Genomic DNA, 14,576 nt, shown 5'->3' with positions numbered 1-14,576 from the left:
TACGAGAGTTTTAGATTACTCTAAAATATCTCGATTTCTATGGTAGCCTTCCACTTATTGCCAAGCCTTCCACTTTCTTTACGCTACAACGTCAATATGGCAGCGAAGTAGTGAAGGAGCTGAACAAAGGAACTCGTGTCTAATCCTCAAACATCGAACTCTCTAGTTCTTATATTTACCTCTAGAGGGATAGTAAATTTTTATGCAAACATATTTTATACATATATATCATATTAAAATAAATTATTTGTGTCAGTGTATAACATAACTAACGTTATATATATTAATATCGATTCATATCTGTAAATTTTTTTATTGTGTACTATCTAAAATTGATGTTTTGTATTCTTCAGATTTTTGTTTTTACGCAGAAATCCCTATATCCGTTTCCTTTTCACATGTCTTTAGTTTCCCGCGTTTAAAGTACTTTCCCGCGGGAAATCTCAGAGTACGGCATTTATCGTACAGTACATACGTGGAACGTGTTCTAACAAAGTATAAATAATTAATTGGAACATTTATTTTATAAATTAAGATAACATTAACGAATGTGAAATTTAATCTAAATTCTGGGGAAATTTTTAAATAATCTTTTTGCTTTTCGAAAAAATTGTAGGTTAAAAAATAAGAAAAAAAAATGTGAAACAGTTTGCATTATTTAGACGTATTATTTCGAAAAGAATAAAATTCTCGTAAAATAAATCTATATAAAAATTGTGTAGGTTAATAATTTAATCAAAAAGAAAATGACAAGTATTCAAACGACAATTCCATTTAATGTACGAAAAAAATGTTCGTTTTATGGATCTAAAAATAATGTAACGAAAGAAGATTTTAGTAATGCAACTGCTAGAGACTCATCTTATAAATATACACCGACTGTGAAGAAGATTATTACTTTAAGTAGTAGCGAATCGGACTCAGACTCAGATATAGAAAATGCAAAAATCAGCGGCAATGCTATAAGTGTGAAAACTCCTCAATGTATGAGAAAATCAACCGAATCTGATGGTAATAAATGAATTACGAATGTTATTAATAATTGTATATTTTTTATATGTAATATTACAAATGATTTTATTCTTTTTTTCTTTCAGAAGATCATGGCTGTACACCTCCAAAACAAAGAAGGACAAATAAATCATATATGTCAACATCTCCCACTACACCTTCCACTCTTTTTGATAAATTAAATTTGGCATCGTCACCTAATAAGGAGGAAAGATTGGCACCGAAAAAATTATTTGGCTCGGAAAGATATCGCAGTGCTCGCAGAGCTCTGCACAGTTCAGTACCTGAAACATTACCTGGTAGAGAAATTGAATTACAAAAGTTACAGGAGTTTATGGAAGAGCATTTAAAAAATGAGACATCAGGTTCTTTATATGTATCAGGGCCACCTGGTACTGGAAAAACTGCATGCCTCTCAAAGCTTATATTAAAGACTGAGTTTAAGTCAAAATTGAAAGTAGTCTATATTAACTGTACAACTATGAAATCTGCTGCTACAATTTATGCAAAAATTGTACAAGAGTTAGGTTTATATGTGTCAAAATCTGGAAAAAACAGTAAAGCAGTTATTGAAAAATATTTAAACTCTAATCACAAAATGTTGCTACTAATTTTAGATGAAATAGATCAATTAGAAAGTAAAAAACAATCTGTTTTATATTCTATCTTTGAATGGCCATCAATACACAATTCAAAATTGATCTTAGTTGGAATTGCTAATGCTTTAGATTTAACAGATAGAATATTGCCTAGATTACAAGCTAGATGTGAATTGAAACCAAAGTTGATGCATTTTTCACCATATACAAAACAAGAAATATGTAATATAATATCGGACAGGTTAAATGAAGCAAACGCGTCTGATTTGTTTACTAAGACTGCGATACAAATGTTATCTGGAAAAGTTGCTGCTGTTTCTGGTGATATTAGAAGAGCATTGGATATCAGTAGAAGAGTAATAGAGCTCGCTGAATCTTATAAATTGGCACAAGTTTTACAACCAACTAGTAATAATGGTATGTATTACATGCAGTAAAAGTGAAATAAAAGTGAATATTATTTTTTAAATGAAATTAATTCTTTTTTACAGAAATAAATGTACCTAAGAAACAACAATCTACAGTGGACCAACCAGTAGATATAAGAGAAGTTATTACTGTTTTAAATGGTGTTTATGGTGGATCTCAAAATATTGAAAAGGAGGAAAGTACATTTCCATTACAACAAAAATTACTATTATGTTCTTTCTTACTTATTCTAAATAAAGGTCGAAACAAAGATGTGACAGTAGGAAGAGTAAGTATAATAATGTAAACAACTATGATAAAAATTTGATAAAAATTTTTCACATATAACATTATAATTTTGTTTTAGTTGCATGAAGTATACAAAAAAGTTTGCAATAAACGAAATATTCATGCTGTCGATGGTTCCGAATTTTACAGTTTATGTTCATTGATTGAAACTAGAGGAATTTTAAAATTAACGAGGAAAAAAGAACCTCGTTTGACAAAAATACATTTGGAATGGGATCAAGAAGAACTGGATGCAGCTTTACAAGATAAAAATATGATGGCAGAGATCATTAACGATATAACTTGTTTATAGATATTTTAGGAAATTTTTACGATTTATTAAATTTCATACCATATTTTGTAAATGTTAAATACTATGTAGCATGTTTTTAATAATTTAAGAAAATCATCTTTAAATTTGTAAATTATTATATTATTCATTTGTATTAAAAATAATGCATTTAATGTTGTAAAAATTTATATGTTCAGAAATTTATACGTTAGATATTTTAAGTATTTGTTCTTTTTAAATTTCTAAAATTACAATATACATTTTTATTTGATATTTTATTTCATGAACATTTTGTTGTATTTAACTTTTAATAAATGTAACATATTTTAAATTATTTTTATTTATTATCCTGATTCAATTGAATGAGAAAAAAGTAAACTGTGTTAGTTACTAAATTAAGTGAATTAAAAATGTACTGCTTTCTACAAAACTGCCATCTACTGGCAAATGGTAACATTTATAAAATGCTTTTCATTGTATTTCTTTTCATGGAGTTAGAAGTTTTGAATCATGTCGTCGGTACTTGTGCCTGAAATTCCTGCACCAGGATTTTCTTTTGATCTTTGTCAACGGTAATAGCATTTCAAAATTATATTATTAAAAATAGTAAAATCAGTAACAAACATAATTATAAAAAGGAAGAGTAATATGTCGTAGTGCATAACCTATTATGACTTAATATTGCTGTGTCATTTTTAACATTATTTATTTCTCTTATTAAACACTTCTTTCTTGTAAATATATAAGGAGGCATATCTTTTTCAGAAACAATTTTTTAGTAAAGAAAGGATTCCAAGCTCCCAAAGCTGTTAAAACAGGAACAACAATTGCTGGAGTTGTTTATAAAGATGGAGTTGTTCTTGGTGGTGATACAAGATCAACTGAAAATACCATAGTTGCTGATAAAAACTGTAGTAAGATTCATTATCTTACTGAAAATATATAGTGAGTACTTTTTAAAAAATTAATCTCTTCAAAATTAATCCTTAATTATTTAAACCAGCGTAATATTAATTGATATTCTAATTTAATAATTAATAAAGTAATTGAATAATTATTTTTAAGTTGTTGTGGTGCTGGAACTGCTGCTGATACTGAAATGACAACTCAGATGATATCCAGTCAATTGGAGTTACATCGTTTAAATACTAACCGCATAGTGCCAGTCTGTACTGCAAACGCTATGATCAAACAGTTATTATTCCGTTATCAAGGCAACATTGGAGCAGCCTTAATATTAGGAGGTGTTGATTTAGATGGACCACATTTATATTGTATTTATCCTCATGGATCTTCAGATCGTCACCTTTATACAAGTATGGGTACAGGATCGTTAGCTGCCATGGCTGTATTTGAAAGTAGATGGAAACCTGATATGACAGTAGGGATCTTAATATTTTTAAGATATTAATATTTTTACACATTCTATTATGTGTTATATTTCACCTTTAAATGTTTGTAGGAAGAGGAGGCTAAAGAATTGGTTGCAGATGCTATTCGTGCTGGTGTATTTAATGACTTGGCTTCTGGTTCTAATGTAGATTTATGTGTCATACGTAAAGGTTCTGTTGATTATTTGCGTCCTTATGATGTTGCTAATGTTAAGGGACAGCGCAATATATCATACCGCTATAAACGTGGTACTACCGCTGTGCTTAACAAAATGGTTCATCCTATAATCATTGAGGGAGAAACTGTACGTAGACTTGAAACAGAGCCAATGGATACTTCATCTTAAAATATATATATTAAACAGTTTTAAACTTTTCATTTGGATATATACATGAATTTGTAATAAATAAAGATTTAATTATAACACTTAAATTTTAAAGTTCTATGTTGTTTTCAATTTCAAACATTAAAATAATATGGTTTTATTCTATTTTGGTGTTATAATTACTATGGTACAAAACTATATTATTAAAATACATTTCAAAAAAGTCCTGCCGATTGTTTTAGTCTTTGTCTTTTCCAAGTAGGAAGTTTTACAAATTCGTCTGGTTCCATTTTAAAAATTGCAATGAAATTATCAAAAGTAAGATGCATTTCTTTACGAACAACGTCGACACCAGATGGTAAATTTTCTGGATCACCTTTCAAGACAGAAAGGGGATACTTCACATAATTATCGAAATTGCTTAATGATTTCGATAACGTTTGTATTTTCGGTAGGAATTCCTTATCTTGCAAAAGTGTGCAAAATGTTTCAAATGATTTGTATTCCCTTAGTAAATTATAGTTCCAATTATCGAATAATCCAATAAACGTTGAAGGTTCCATTCCTAAAGAGTGAGAAAATTGTTTCACTTCGAGATTCTTTGAAATTTTCACTTTTCTCAAACATAAATAAGTTATTTACCTTGTTTAATTACAGAAATCGTTGTATTTCGATCACGACCAGCTGGGTGAGTGAATAAAAATATCATTGCATCATGTACACACTCCTTTAATGATTTAGGAATAGAAAACTTTCCAATCCAGATCCATATTACATTTCCAGCATCTAATAACCAAATAGTTTCTGGAAGGAGACTACTTTGACCAAATCCAAGAACTTCTTCGCCGACAAACGTGTCACTGATCGTCAAGCATTGGTACAAATGTTTCTCAAGTTCTTCTCCATCATCGATAACTTCTGTGCCATAAGTACCTTTACCTTAAAGATTTTAAGTTCACGTATAACTTATCGTTCAGTGTTAAATTTAGAGATTTAGTTAAATTTAGAGATTATATATTTTCCTCTCTTACTCACCTCCGAGTTCTCTCCAAAAATCATCGTCTTCGTTATTTTCAGTTATTAAAGGTGCATTTCTGGGCGCGAGACGTCTAGATGCTTGTCTCGCATCACCAGTACTTCTTCCACCGCACCATACTACAGGTGAGTTAGAAAATAGAATAAAAACTCCACTAGAATCGAGACTACTGGATCTCAAAGGCCGCTCAACTGCTTTCGACGTGTATGGGGTAGATCCGAAAACTCTAACGAGATATTTTTCCGGAGCTATGAAACAAGAGAGTCTTACTGAGGATTAAAAAAAAAGAAATAAATAAATCATTTATTCTGTGGCTTACGAGAATCACGGTGCCTTCCAGCCAATATTTTCAATTTTCCATCGTAAATTTGCAACAAATGTGGTGGTTCTCTACCTTGAGATGCTTTAACTAATTGACCAGAGGAATTTTCTGACAAACGACAAGCTGCTTCTAAAGCGGCTTCTCGATCCGCGTTTATAGAATGGACTCCTTCCCAACAATAAATCTATAATATTACGTCATTTCAAATTTAACAATAATTATAACAATTGTTAATAATTTAACTGCTTCAACTTTCAAAATTACACTTTTAACGTACGATAGTTTTACTTCTACGTCCTTGCCCGTATTTGTAACACATTACGTAACAAGCTTCCGCGTAGTATATCCCTTTGTCGTCCACTTGAATCATTGCTTCTTTATGGGTTACCTTCCAAAGAGTTCTTTGACCGGATCCATCGTCAACTAGTTGACACACAGTTGCTATTTTAGGTCTTTCATTCATGTAATCAGAATCAAAATTCGGTGGTAGAGTAAGTGGTCTTGTCTTTGCCGGTTCCCATTTTCTAACGAGAGCTTTCATCTCTACCGGTTCACAAGCCTCCAACGCTCTTTCAACTAATACGCCATTGCTGTAATTTTTTTTCTTTACGAATCCTCGCGCATTACGAATTGCTTCCAATTTTTCTCGAGCGTTCACATTACGCCCGACCCAGGCCCAAACACCAGCCTCACCACGATCAATCAAGTAAACAGCTTCGGACGTAAGATCCGTTCGAAGAATTGGTCCAGATTTCAGTTCTGCTACCTTGTATTTACCAGATTGTTCGCTACATCTATATAATTTGACTGGATTTGGCATGTTGACTCGGTAAAGCCGATCGGGCTTAACCACTCTTGTTGAAGTATCTAAAATATTGGTGAATAGTTGTCTCTCTTCTTCTGGCAATGTCTGTTCGTAACCATCGTCCACGATGACGACACGAACGTTATTATTCTCTTTTCTCATTTCTAAGATACTGACTGCGTGCCGTTTATGTAAGGGATCTGCTGACGATCCCAACCAAAGGAATATGATACCCCTGTTTAACATTTATTATTACATTATTATAAGAACGACGTTTATTCTTTTATGCAGATTCATATTTTGGTGAGTAATTTTATTTTAAATGAAATTATTTAAAATATATCTCTTTAATCGCAATGAGATGAAATTTATTGTTTCGAACAACTTAACAATAAAACGGTTTTAATTTCTTACGTACTGTGACAAAACGTCCACAAGAATAACGTCCCGCGAAGTGAAATAATCCCAATGAACTTTCTCAAGTTCCGTCAAGATAGGGATCACTAAGCCGGTTACTCTGTGCAATTTACACGACGGTGTTTCGAAGTGAAAATTCTCGATAATAAGATGCTGACGAAAATAGGCCAGAAATCTAGAACTTTCTCGTCCTTGCGCTTCTCTCGATAAAATCGTGGCAGATACTTGCGAATCCAATTCGGCCGCTCGAAGGGCTGCTGCCCCAGAGATTGTTGAATCGCATGCCGATCCAATCCAGAAATGAATTACACGAATTATCGCGTTCAATTTTATCTCCTTAACCTGTTTAAATGATAGAAACATATAGTTCAATGATAAATTAATATATGGTAGTGTAAGCCGGTAACTGTAATTAATTATGGTATTGATTACCTTGAATACTCTTTGAAAATATATATTGTTAGATGAAACTGCAAATATTTATACATTTTAAAGATAACAAATATAAAAGAGAAAAAATTACGGGCATTCCAGGGTAAGGCAAGGGGCCGTCTTTCGGCGACACTGCGTAGATGATGTACGCCAACTCCGAGAGGAAATATCCCATATTACTTCCTGTAACGGCTGTAACTCGTAAACCCTGGACATTAAAGAGAAATTTATAATTTCACGACTTTTACTTTTTATATTTCACGATCTCTTGAAAAGCAGTTAATTAAAACTATGCGACATGTGTAATTACATGTGTTGTAACGTAGCGAACAGTATAAATTACGTTGCATTTTTATTTTGTTACGGTACCTCGATTTTCCAAATGCGAAACGTACTACTGTTCCTCGGAACATTCTTAAAGATTTCACCGTTAGAATCATCGGAACGGCAGGTTTTGTCGTCCTGAAATCACACAATTGACATTTCATTGTTAGAAAACAGTTATACTTCTTAAGTAAATTTTAACGTTATACTTCTTAAGTAAACATGAATGTGTTTGCTAATAACGTTACTATCGCGAACTTTAATTTCAAGGATTTAAAAATGGGAACAACGTGGTCACGATATCGAATTGGTCATACATGCGATATCGAACGAAAATAAGAAACAAACGATATGAATATTCGTAAACCGAATAGATGAAACTACAATTCCAGTCTTTTTTGCAATAAAACTATATTAATCTTCGTTCCGTTCTATAGTTGTTCATGAAAGTATCTGAACGTTTAATTATTTATTACATTAAGCTACTACTATTTCAAGTTTTACCAACATATAATCACGATAAATATATCTCGTCTCATAGTATTAATGAAATTTCAAAGTGTTTCGCATACTAATAATACATATATGCAAAATTTTCATAGGTGTCTAAATATTTTTAGGAACATTCTGTGTTCTTTTATACTTTCCAAAGTTAAGCTATCGTAATGATGGACATTACAGCGCGTTACGCTCTTCTCACGCTCTCTCTCATTTAATTCAATTCGTTACTTCTATTGTAACATATTTTTAATTACACACCGGCTCTTCGATGTTTCCCAATAGCTCTGACATTTGCCACTGTTCTTCGACTTTCGAACACGATTTTACTATTTGTTCTTTTATCAGTTGCTGATTGTTGGATATATATATATATATATATTTTTTTTTTAATGAATTACTTCTATGTTTGAAATTGATCGAGCACTTGCTTGATCGTTCCTGATTGATTCTCAAAACTCGGAATCACGATACGAGTGTGCGCGCCTGAATTTCGCAACGGAGAAACGCGATCAGTGCTCGTACCGAACGGTTGCTGGCAGAAAACTGGGGTATGAGAACTCACGGGAGCGAGGTCCTCGGAAGGACTTAATCGCAGGTGATCCGCAATCGTGCGTATGTATACTCGTACACGCGGCTGTGTAAACCTGCTCTCCTATGTGTTTGTCTGCCACTACAATTGAACGGTCGAAAGAAATATTAATGTAGGCGAAATTTTATCAGAAATTAATTGCCGTATTCTTTTCACGGCGGATGGTGTTTCTATTGGAGCAGGATGTAAGCATTAATAAGTGTTACAGAGAGACGGATGTACACATATTGTTTCTGTATTTGTAGAAATAACGCGAATAGACGCGATGGCACAGTTTTAGGTAGCACGAAGAATATTCATATTGTAGCTTTGATACTTAATGAACGGACAATGAATTGCGGAGTTTTCTAGAAAAGTATCGCGTTGCTTTAACAATTGATCTTCTTCTCGTTATTCAGAATTTTGATATTGCAAATTTCAAATAAAACGCGAGCGCGAATGGTCTTAGCGAATTGAGATTTCATTAGACGTTAGATTTTATTAGACACTGATAGCGAAACTATTTCTCTGGTTATAGAGTTTTAATATAGGTGACGAGTAATGTATATATTTTGTATTATTATTTTGTTATTATGATATGATAAAATTGATTTTAAGAAGACTAATAGAAGACAATGGAATTTTTCAATGAAACAATTGTGATAATTGTGTTTATAACAAAGTTCTTTAATCATCTGAAACTTGGTAATATGCATAAATTAAATTATGGAGCGCTTGTCATAGAACCAAGTTACAGATTCCATCGTAGACATTCGTTACGATTATTTCGATTCGTTTCCCTCGCGCGACTGTTTTGTCCCGACGCGAACAATTTTTCACCGCTCACGACTGATTTGTTAATTGTTTCTACGCTTTTCATAGACCGCACATTGTCCTGTCTTGGGTACAATGTGTTTCAACACCGATGAGGTAACACGCCGCTATCTCCGGGTGTGCGCCGATTGCCGTTAATGCGCTAAGCTATACGTTCGTGTAGGTGATGCAAAGTGCAGCGTTCGCACGTATACAGCTACGCTATTGTCTTTGCAGATGCATCTCCACGTTCATTCATGTCCACGCCCGCGCACACGTACATACATACATATGTTACGAACGGTACACGTGTTATTTGAGCGTCGTCCGCGACGATCATTTGCGGCAGGAAGTGGTGACTGCACTTGCTGCACGCCCACCGACCTGTGCATGGTCGATCTACCACGAAGTAAAGCTGCTTCGCGAGGAAGTAAAAATTTGTTGCTGTCCAACTTGACGTTTGTTTCACCGGATTTATAGCGCGGTAAGATTCTTTCCTTCGTGTAACATTTTTCTCGCTCATTCATGGAATAATAAAATATTATTTTACGTAACTAGAAAAATGCAAGATGAAAAGCAATAATAAAACATGAAATACAAATAATCCGTTACCGTTTAGCTAAATTTATCGTGTGGAAAAAGAATTCTTCCCTTCGTTTCGTTTTCTGTTTAGCAGTAATAACATTTTGCTGCTAAGTTATGCAATTATAAAATATTGCTCGAATATTTCATTGGCAAAGAACGAACGATCGCTTATTCTTAACTGTCAGAAACTGTCTCGATTAGTCTCGCGTCTTTGGTTTCGCATAGTTTCTCTGTAGACTCACCCGTCTGGAGAAGTCCATCGTTCTTCTTTCCCCGTTTTTTTCTGTCACGTCATTTAAAGAAGTGTATATACGAACGAATCTGCTGCGATATGCGCGAAGAAGCAGGCGAGAAGGCGTTTCCTACGAGGTAACACCGTCTAACTGTACGTGAACACAACTGATACCATGCGTTCCTCGCTAAAAAGAAACCGTACCGGTGCGGACTCGTCCGGAAGTCGGCCCGGAACCCCGGCCGGCCAGCCGTGACCAACGAGTACTTGCTGGATATACGTTTCAACCATGCGGGCATCGCCTCTGTGGCATACACATCTCGCTTCAGCGCACCTGTTCTATACCTTTCTAACGTCATTCTGACATGTTGAAGGTCTCCTATCGTACTCTTTTTTTTTTTCCCCTTTGGATTCGAATAACGTTGGCGATTATCTTCTAGTACAGCGTTTCATGAGAGATCAAGAGTGTCCAAGAATGCGATTCTCTATCAAAGATGATATCACCTATTTACAATACAGAGAATGAAGTTTTAATTTTTCTTTTAACAATGAACGAATATAATACTATTGACTATGAACGACTTACATTTGAAAAAACATAAATTTATCACAAGTTTTTTAAATATGAATATGTAACTCCACTCAATCGGATCCTATGCTTCTTAAAAGTCTCTACAATTTGCGAATAATAATTTAATTCACAATTTGCTGTATTTATCAGTGAGAAAGTTCAGATTATTATAATCCATTGCCGCCTAATGTTCATACTGTCGTGTGAGTTTGGAAGTTGTTCATTTATTATAACGTTACCGAAAGATGCTGTTTTTCAATGCTAGGATGGAATCGGTACATGTCAGTTGATTTTAAAGGATACAAGAAATTTTTGAAAGTTTTTATATATGATAATTGCAATTTAATAATTTTATATGACGTGATAAGAAGCCGATGGACTGGAGAAATGATGAGTCCGACCATTCAAGCGGTTTGTGACTGTTTCGTCGTGAATTTTTTGGTCCAATCGATATTAAACCGCGTCTTTTCTTTTGTGAGTAGTTGAAAATTTTGCATGGGATGAGAGAAATTTTTTGTCCAAGACTATGAGCGATATATGTTTGTCAGTGACATTAGGATGTAACGTTTGCTCTCAAGGAGTACAGGTTTACACAATTTATTCAACGTCGAAGAATTTATTTATTTACGATACAGTATAAATTATTACCTTTTTATGAAAGTTCAAAGTTTCGAAATAGGCGAATTGTAAAGAGTCAAGGAGCTTTACATCGGCTCTTGAACGTTTGGAACTGGAAGCGGAAATTGAATCTGGAAATGATACGATACCGCTTCGACGAACAAGCGATGCGCAAACTGATCCTTCCGATGATATTAACCAAGAGCTATTTGGCTTAAACGCCAGAGATATTTTACCCTATAGAAAATCTGTTCAACATTTAGATATCTTGAATTTTCAAGTATGATTTGTAAAGTTTGATATATAATAGTGTATTATTTATAAGGTTCTACACTTTATTTAGGGTGTTATGCATTCACCAGAAGATATCGCTCGTTATTGGAAAAAAGATTCACGAATGTGGCTTTGGAAATCTGTGAAACTCATGCGAAAAAGGAATAAATTAAAATCATTTAACATATGTTCAACAAATAAAGAAACTGATGAAGAAACATAATTTGAATATTATGTACAATTTCAGACGTAAAGTTTTTTGATTTAAACTATTTTACCGTTCATAGTATTACCTTAAATCGAGTATACTTTTCGACAAGTTTATGTATCACTGAAGAATAATTTTATTAATAAAATATTTTAGTTCTTCTACAATATAATTTTTATCCGTCATAACTCCGTTGTAGCAATTCGTGCGTAATAAAGAAATGCAATAATTGTACGTATTTTACCTATATAATAATAATGGATTAGCAAAATGTTTACAGTACTACCATATTTTTTAAAGTATGTACAAAATATATGATAAATACATAAATTTATTAAATGAATACCAATTGCTTTAACCGCAAGTTTCTACAGAATTCAATTCTTGTCTGTTTTCAAGCGTTTCGCCCATTTCAAAACGTATGAAATCTAAGACTTCAGCTTGCTCGCTTTGCAATAATTCCTGTATAGACGAAGCAGGATTAAACAAAAACTCTTGATACAGCATAATAGGTTCCTCTTCTATATTATCATTGGGTAAATCGACTTTTGGATCACCAACTTTGATTGGGTTCATACCTAATATTAAGGAAATATTGATACAAACTTATATAAAAAAATAATAGAATAATTCAAAGACAAATATAAATACCAATAATGTGTTGACAAAGTTGCATTCCCAAAACTTTCTTGTCTTCGTCAGACTTTAAGGCTATCAATGCTCCATACCGCCCAAATGACGAAGGTACTGGGTTTACAGGTGTAGGATGTGTACAACCATATAGATATGCACCTGGTTGCACACTCATGCACAATGCACGCCTTATACTAATGTTTTCTCCTATAAGTCCAATAGTTAAAGCAGAATGATCGCTCAAATTTTTTCCATCATTAGCATGTAAGTTATTTATTAATTCTGTAGATAATACAGTTTTTTTGACCAATGAATCCTGTTGAATTGTCATACTGTGTTTTAACACAGTATCAAGTATGATCTGTGCCAGATCATGGAATTTCTTATTTCTTGCAACGAAATCTGTCTCGCAATTAATTTCTACAAGTGCTCCATGATTGCTATTAGTTATCATTGCTATTAATCCTTGAGAAGTTTCTCTGGATTTTAATTTCATTGCCTGAGACCATCCTTGAGCCTGGGCTTGCTCCTTTAGCCATTGTTCAGCCTATAATATTCAGAAAATTAACAATGTTCTTAAATAATTCAATGGTTGTCTTACTTTTTCCACGTCATTCTCATTTAGCTCTAAGGCTTTTTTACAATTTATAAATGTATATCCAGTTTTCTTACGTAATTTGCTTAACAGTGTTTTCTTTGATGTATAACAAAGTATATGATTTGTATGTATTGAACGAAAAAATTGACGTGAAAGCATCTGAAACATGCCACTTATATTATTTCACATAAACGAAGATTGAAAAAATGTTGCATTGAGACCTAACCTAAAAATGTACCGACTTTATTTTGCATCATTCTCTACTTAGGTGTAATAACAATTATAATCAAATAATCTAAAAAGGACATTCTCATTTGAAATTTTTATAAATCCTACAGAAATCGATCAATTTCGTTGCCTGGAAACTACAGTCAATTGCAGTAAAGCGTATTGCTCAATCTTGTAACATTAAACATATGAAAAAAGATTTTTAACGCGTTAAAAGTATTATATCGTGATACTATTCTTTGAATTTCTAACATTTTGAGAAGAAATATTATTTCGCAATATATACTTACTGTGTATACAGTTTAAAGACGAAAATGTGAAACAATTATTACCACTAAGTCTGAAAGTGGCGCCGTCTGTATTGATACAAAATTCTGCTGTAAGGTAGTGATAAACATTAATTTTTTGACTTACATTTCATTACTCAACTTTTAATTTCTCAAAATGACATATTCATTGTACAAATACATGTGAAATGTTTCAAGCACAGAGTATTTTCAATATTTCAGTCACTTACATAGCAAATAATTCCAATATGGAATGCGACTGTGAGGAAGTGACATCGTGCGAGGGTATTTCGCGTCCGACAGTTCAAAAAAAGCGCGCCAAAGATGTTCCGAAGATATCAAAAGTGGCTGAAATAATAAAAAGCGAGCCATTATTTTCTTTGCCACCGAAATTAATGGAATGCATTAAGTGCAAGAAACTGCAAGAGAAACGAAAGCAAACTAAATTTGAGGATACGTACACAGGAAAACGATTAAAAGTAGAGAACTTTCGTAGGTCAGCAAAGCATTTGAATTTCTGCCAAATTTTTTAAAATTGTAAAGAAAATCTTACAATAAAGAAACTAGTGCTTGAGATAACGTTTATTTGTAGATATGTGGTCAGTTTGATTGTCAAAACTGAACTACCGAATATAGATATAGATTTAAGTAACGACGAAGATGTGAACCGATACTACAATTATATTTGCAATGGAATTGACACTCTTCACACAGTACAAATTCAGGATAACATTATAGAGAAGATATTACTTTTAGTTCCATGTTATTTGAGAGTCCGGTTCACTTACCACACGGAAAACTTGCTGATCG

At 33.1% G+C, this 14,576-nt stretch overlaps 5 protein-coding genes across 12 annotated transcripts; 3 read left to right on the top strand and 2 right to left on the bottom strand.

Annotated features, from left to right (window-relative positions):
* Window positions 1-580: 580 nt before the first annotated feature.
* LOC122530655 (cell division control protein 6 homolog) lies at window positions 581-2,688 on the top strand. 4 transcript variants are annotated; one of them, XM_043657797.1, is made up of 4 exons: window positions 581-1,011; window positions 1,098-2,018; window positions 2,102-2,307; window positions 2,386-2,688. In XM_043657797.1, exons 1-4 carry the CDS (start codon window positions 747-749, stop codon window positions 2,617-2,619), a joined length of 1,626 nt encoding a protein of 541 aa, XP_043513732.1. In that variant the 5' UTR covers window positions 581-746; the 3' UTR covers window positions 2,620-2,688. The 4 variants fall into 4 exon arrangements, with proteins under 4 accessions (XP_043513732.1, XP_043513731.1, XP_043513730.1 ...); XM_043657796.1 differs by having other exon boundaries at window positions 582-1,011; window positions 1,101-2,027; XM_043657795.1 differs by having other exon boundaries at window positions 584-1,011; window positions 1,098-2,027.
* A 334-nt stretch (window positions 2,689-3,022) lies between these two features.
* Window positions 3,023-4,422, top strand: LOC122530641 (proteasome subunit beta type-7). The gene is made up of 4 exons (XM_043657768.1): window positions 3,023-3,170; window positions 3,364-3,543; window positions 3,664-3,979; window positions 4,061-4,422. The coding sequence occupies exons 1-4, from the start codon at window positions 3,109-3,111 to the stop codon at window positions 4,334-4,336; spliced, it is 834 nt and encodes a 277-aa protein (XP_043513703.1). The 5' UTR covers window positions 3,023-3,108; the 3' UTR covers window positions 4,337-4,422.
* Window positions 4,423-4,440: 18 nt separating this feature from the next.
* LOC122530639 (villin-1) lies at window positions 4,441-11,658 on the bottom strand. Of its 3 annotated transcripts, XM_043657762.1 has the most exons (12): window positions 11,570-11,658; window positions 10,937-11,022; window positions 10,555-10,854; window positions 10,361-10,480; window positions 7,697-7,789; window positions 7,419-7,535; window positions 6,897-7,237; window positions 5,951-6,713; window positions 5,671-5,857; window positions 5,351-5,599; window positions 4,958-5,254; window positions 4,441-4,880 (listed from the first exon to the last, which is right to left on the bottom strand). In XM_043657762.1, exons 3-12 carry the CDS (start codon window positions 10,639-10,641, stop codon window positions 4,531-4,533), a joined length of 2,604 nt encoding a protein of 867 aa, XP_043513697.1. In that variant the 5' UTR covers window positions 10,642-10,854; window positions 10,937-11,022; window positions 11,570-11,658; the 3' UTR covers window positions 4,441-4,530. The 3 variants fall into 3 exon arrangements, with proteins under 3 accessions (XP_043513697.1, XP_043513696.1, XP_043513698.1); XM_043657761.1 differs by lacking the exons at window positions 10,361-10,480; window positions 10,555-10,854; window positions 10,937-11,022; window positions 11,570-11,658 and adding an exon at window positions 9,823-10,099; XM_043657763.1 differs by lacking the exons at window positions 10,361-10,480; window positions 10,555-10,854; window positions 10,937-11,022; window positions 11,570-11,658 and adding an exon at window positions 8,411-8,692.
* On the top strand, window positions 11,296-11,825 carry LOC122530657. Its single transcript, XM_043657799.1, has 3 exons — window positions 11,296-11,332; window positions 11,404-11,507; window positions 11,601-11,825. The coding sequence occupies exons 1-3, from the start codon at window positions 11,296-11,298 to the stop codon at window positions 11,823-11,825; spliced, it is 366 nt and encodes a 121-aa protein (XP_043513734.1).
* LOC122530640 (elongation factor Ts, mitochondrial) lies at window positions 11,518-14,039 on the bottom strand. Of its 3 annotated transcripts, none has more exons than XM_043657767.1 (5): window positions 13,770-14,039; window positions 13,255-13,410; window positions 12,672-13,200; window positions 12,346-12,598; window positions 11,518-12,264 (listed from the first exon to the last, which is right to left on the bottom strand). In XM_043657767.1, exons 2-4 carry the CDS (start codon window positions 13,408-13,410, stop codon window positions 12,375-12,377), a joined length of 909 nt encoding a protein of 302 aa, XP_043513702.1. In that variant the 5' UTR covers window positions 13,770-14,039; the 3' UTR covers window positions 11,518-12,264; window positions 12,346-12,374. The 3 variants fall into 3 exon arrangements, with proteins under 3 accessions (XP_043513702.1, XP_043513701.1, XP_043513699.1); XM_043657766.1 differs by having other exon boundaries at window positions 12,367-12,598; XM_043657764.1 differs by having other exon boundaries at window positions 11,518-12,598.
* Window positions 14,040-14,576: the final 537 nt, after the last annotated feature.

Source organism: Frieseomelitta varia, unplaced genomic scaffold, assembly GCF_011392965.1.
Source record: "Frieseomelitta varia isolate USP_RPSP 00005682 unplaced genomic scaffold, Fvar_1.2 scaffold_350, whole genome shotgun sequence".
In the NCBI taxonomy this organism is placed as follows: Eukaryota; Metazoa; Arthropoda; class Insecta; order Hymenoptera; family Apidae; genus Frieseomelitta; species Frieseomelitta varia.
Note: the sequence above shows the minus strand (reverse complement) of the source record. Positions and strands in the feature narration are given on the sequence as shown.

What these genes read in the sequence shown, in the direction of transcription:
- LOC122530640 (XM_043657764.1), bottom strand. Translation starts at nt 13,410, where the DNA reads ATGCTTTCACGTCAATTTTTTCGTTCAATACATACAAATCATATACTT. An exon ending in ATGAGAATGACGTGGAAAAA is followed by an intron (nt 13,201 to 13,254) that starts GTAAGACAACCA and finishes TGAATATTATAG; the next exon opens with GCTGAACAATGGCTAAAGGA. An exon ending in ACTTTGTCAACACATTATTG is followed by an intron (nt 12,599 to 12,671) that starts GTATTTATATTT and finishes CCTTAATATTAG; the next exon opens with GTATGAACCCAATCAAAGTT.
- LOC122530657 (XM_043657799.1), top strand. Translation starts at nt 11,296, where the DNA reads ATGGACTGGAGAAATGATGAGTCCGACCATTCAAGCG. An exon ending in TGAGTCCGACCATTCAAGCG is followed by an intron (nt 11,333 to 11,403) that starts GTTTGTGACTGT and finishes TTTTGTGAGTAG; the next exon opens with TTGAAAATTTTGCATGGGAT. An exon ending in TTTGCTCTCAAGGAGTACAG is followed by an intron (nt 11,508 to 11,600) that starts GTTTACACAATT and finishes GTTTCGAAATAG; the next exon opens with GCGAATTGTAAAGAGTCAAG.
- LOC122530655 (XM_043657795.1), top strand. Translation starts at nt 747, where the DNA reads ATGACAAGTATTCAAACGACAATTCCATTTAATGTACGAAAAAAATGT. An exon ending in AAAATCAACCGAATCTGATG is followed by an intron (nt 1,012 to 1,097) that starts GTAATAAATGAA and finishes TTTTTCTTTCAG; the next exon opens with AAGATCATGGCTGTACACCT. An exon ending in AAGATGTGACAGTAGGAAGA is followed by an intron (nt 2,308 to 2,385) that starts GTAAGTATAATA and finishes ATTTTGTTTTAG; the next exon opens with TTGCATGAAGTATACAAAAA.
- LOC122530641 (XM_043657768.1), top strand. Translation starts at nt 3,109, where the DNA reads ATGTCGTCGGTACTTGTGCCTGAAATTCCTGCACCAGGATTTTCTTTT. An exon ending in TCTTTTGATCTTTGTCAACG is followed by an intron (nt 3,171 to 3,363) that starts GTAATAGCATTT and finishes TATCTTTTTCAG; the next exon opens with AAACAATTTTTTAGTAAAGA. An exon ending in TATCTTACTGAAAATATATA is followed by an intron (nt 3,544 to 3,663) that starts GTGAGTACTTTT and finishes ATTATTTTTAAG; the next exon opens with TTGTTGTGGTGCTGGAACTG.
- LOC122530639 (XM_043657761.1), bottom strand. Translation starts at nt 10,056, where the DNA reads ATGAGCGAGAAAAATGTTACACGAAGGAAAGAATCTTACCGCGCTATA. An exon ending in TGGAAGGCACCGTGATTCTC is followed by an intron (nt 5,600 to 5,670) that starts GTAAGCCACAGA and finishes CTTGTTTCATAG; the next exon opens with CTCCGGAAAAATATCTCGTT. An exon ending in GATTTCTGTAATTAAACAAG is followed by an intron (nt 4,881 to 4,957) that starts GTAAATAACTTA and finishes CTCACTCTTTAG; the next exon opens with GAATGGAACCTTCAACGTTT.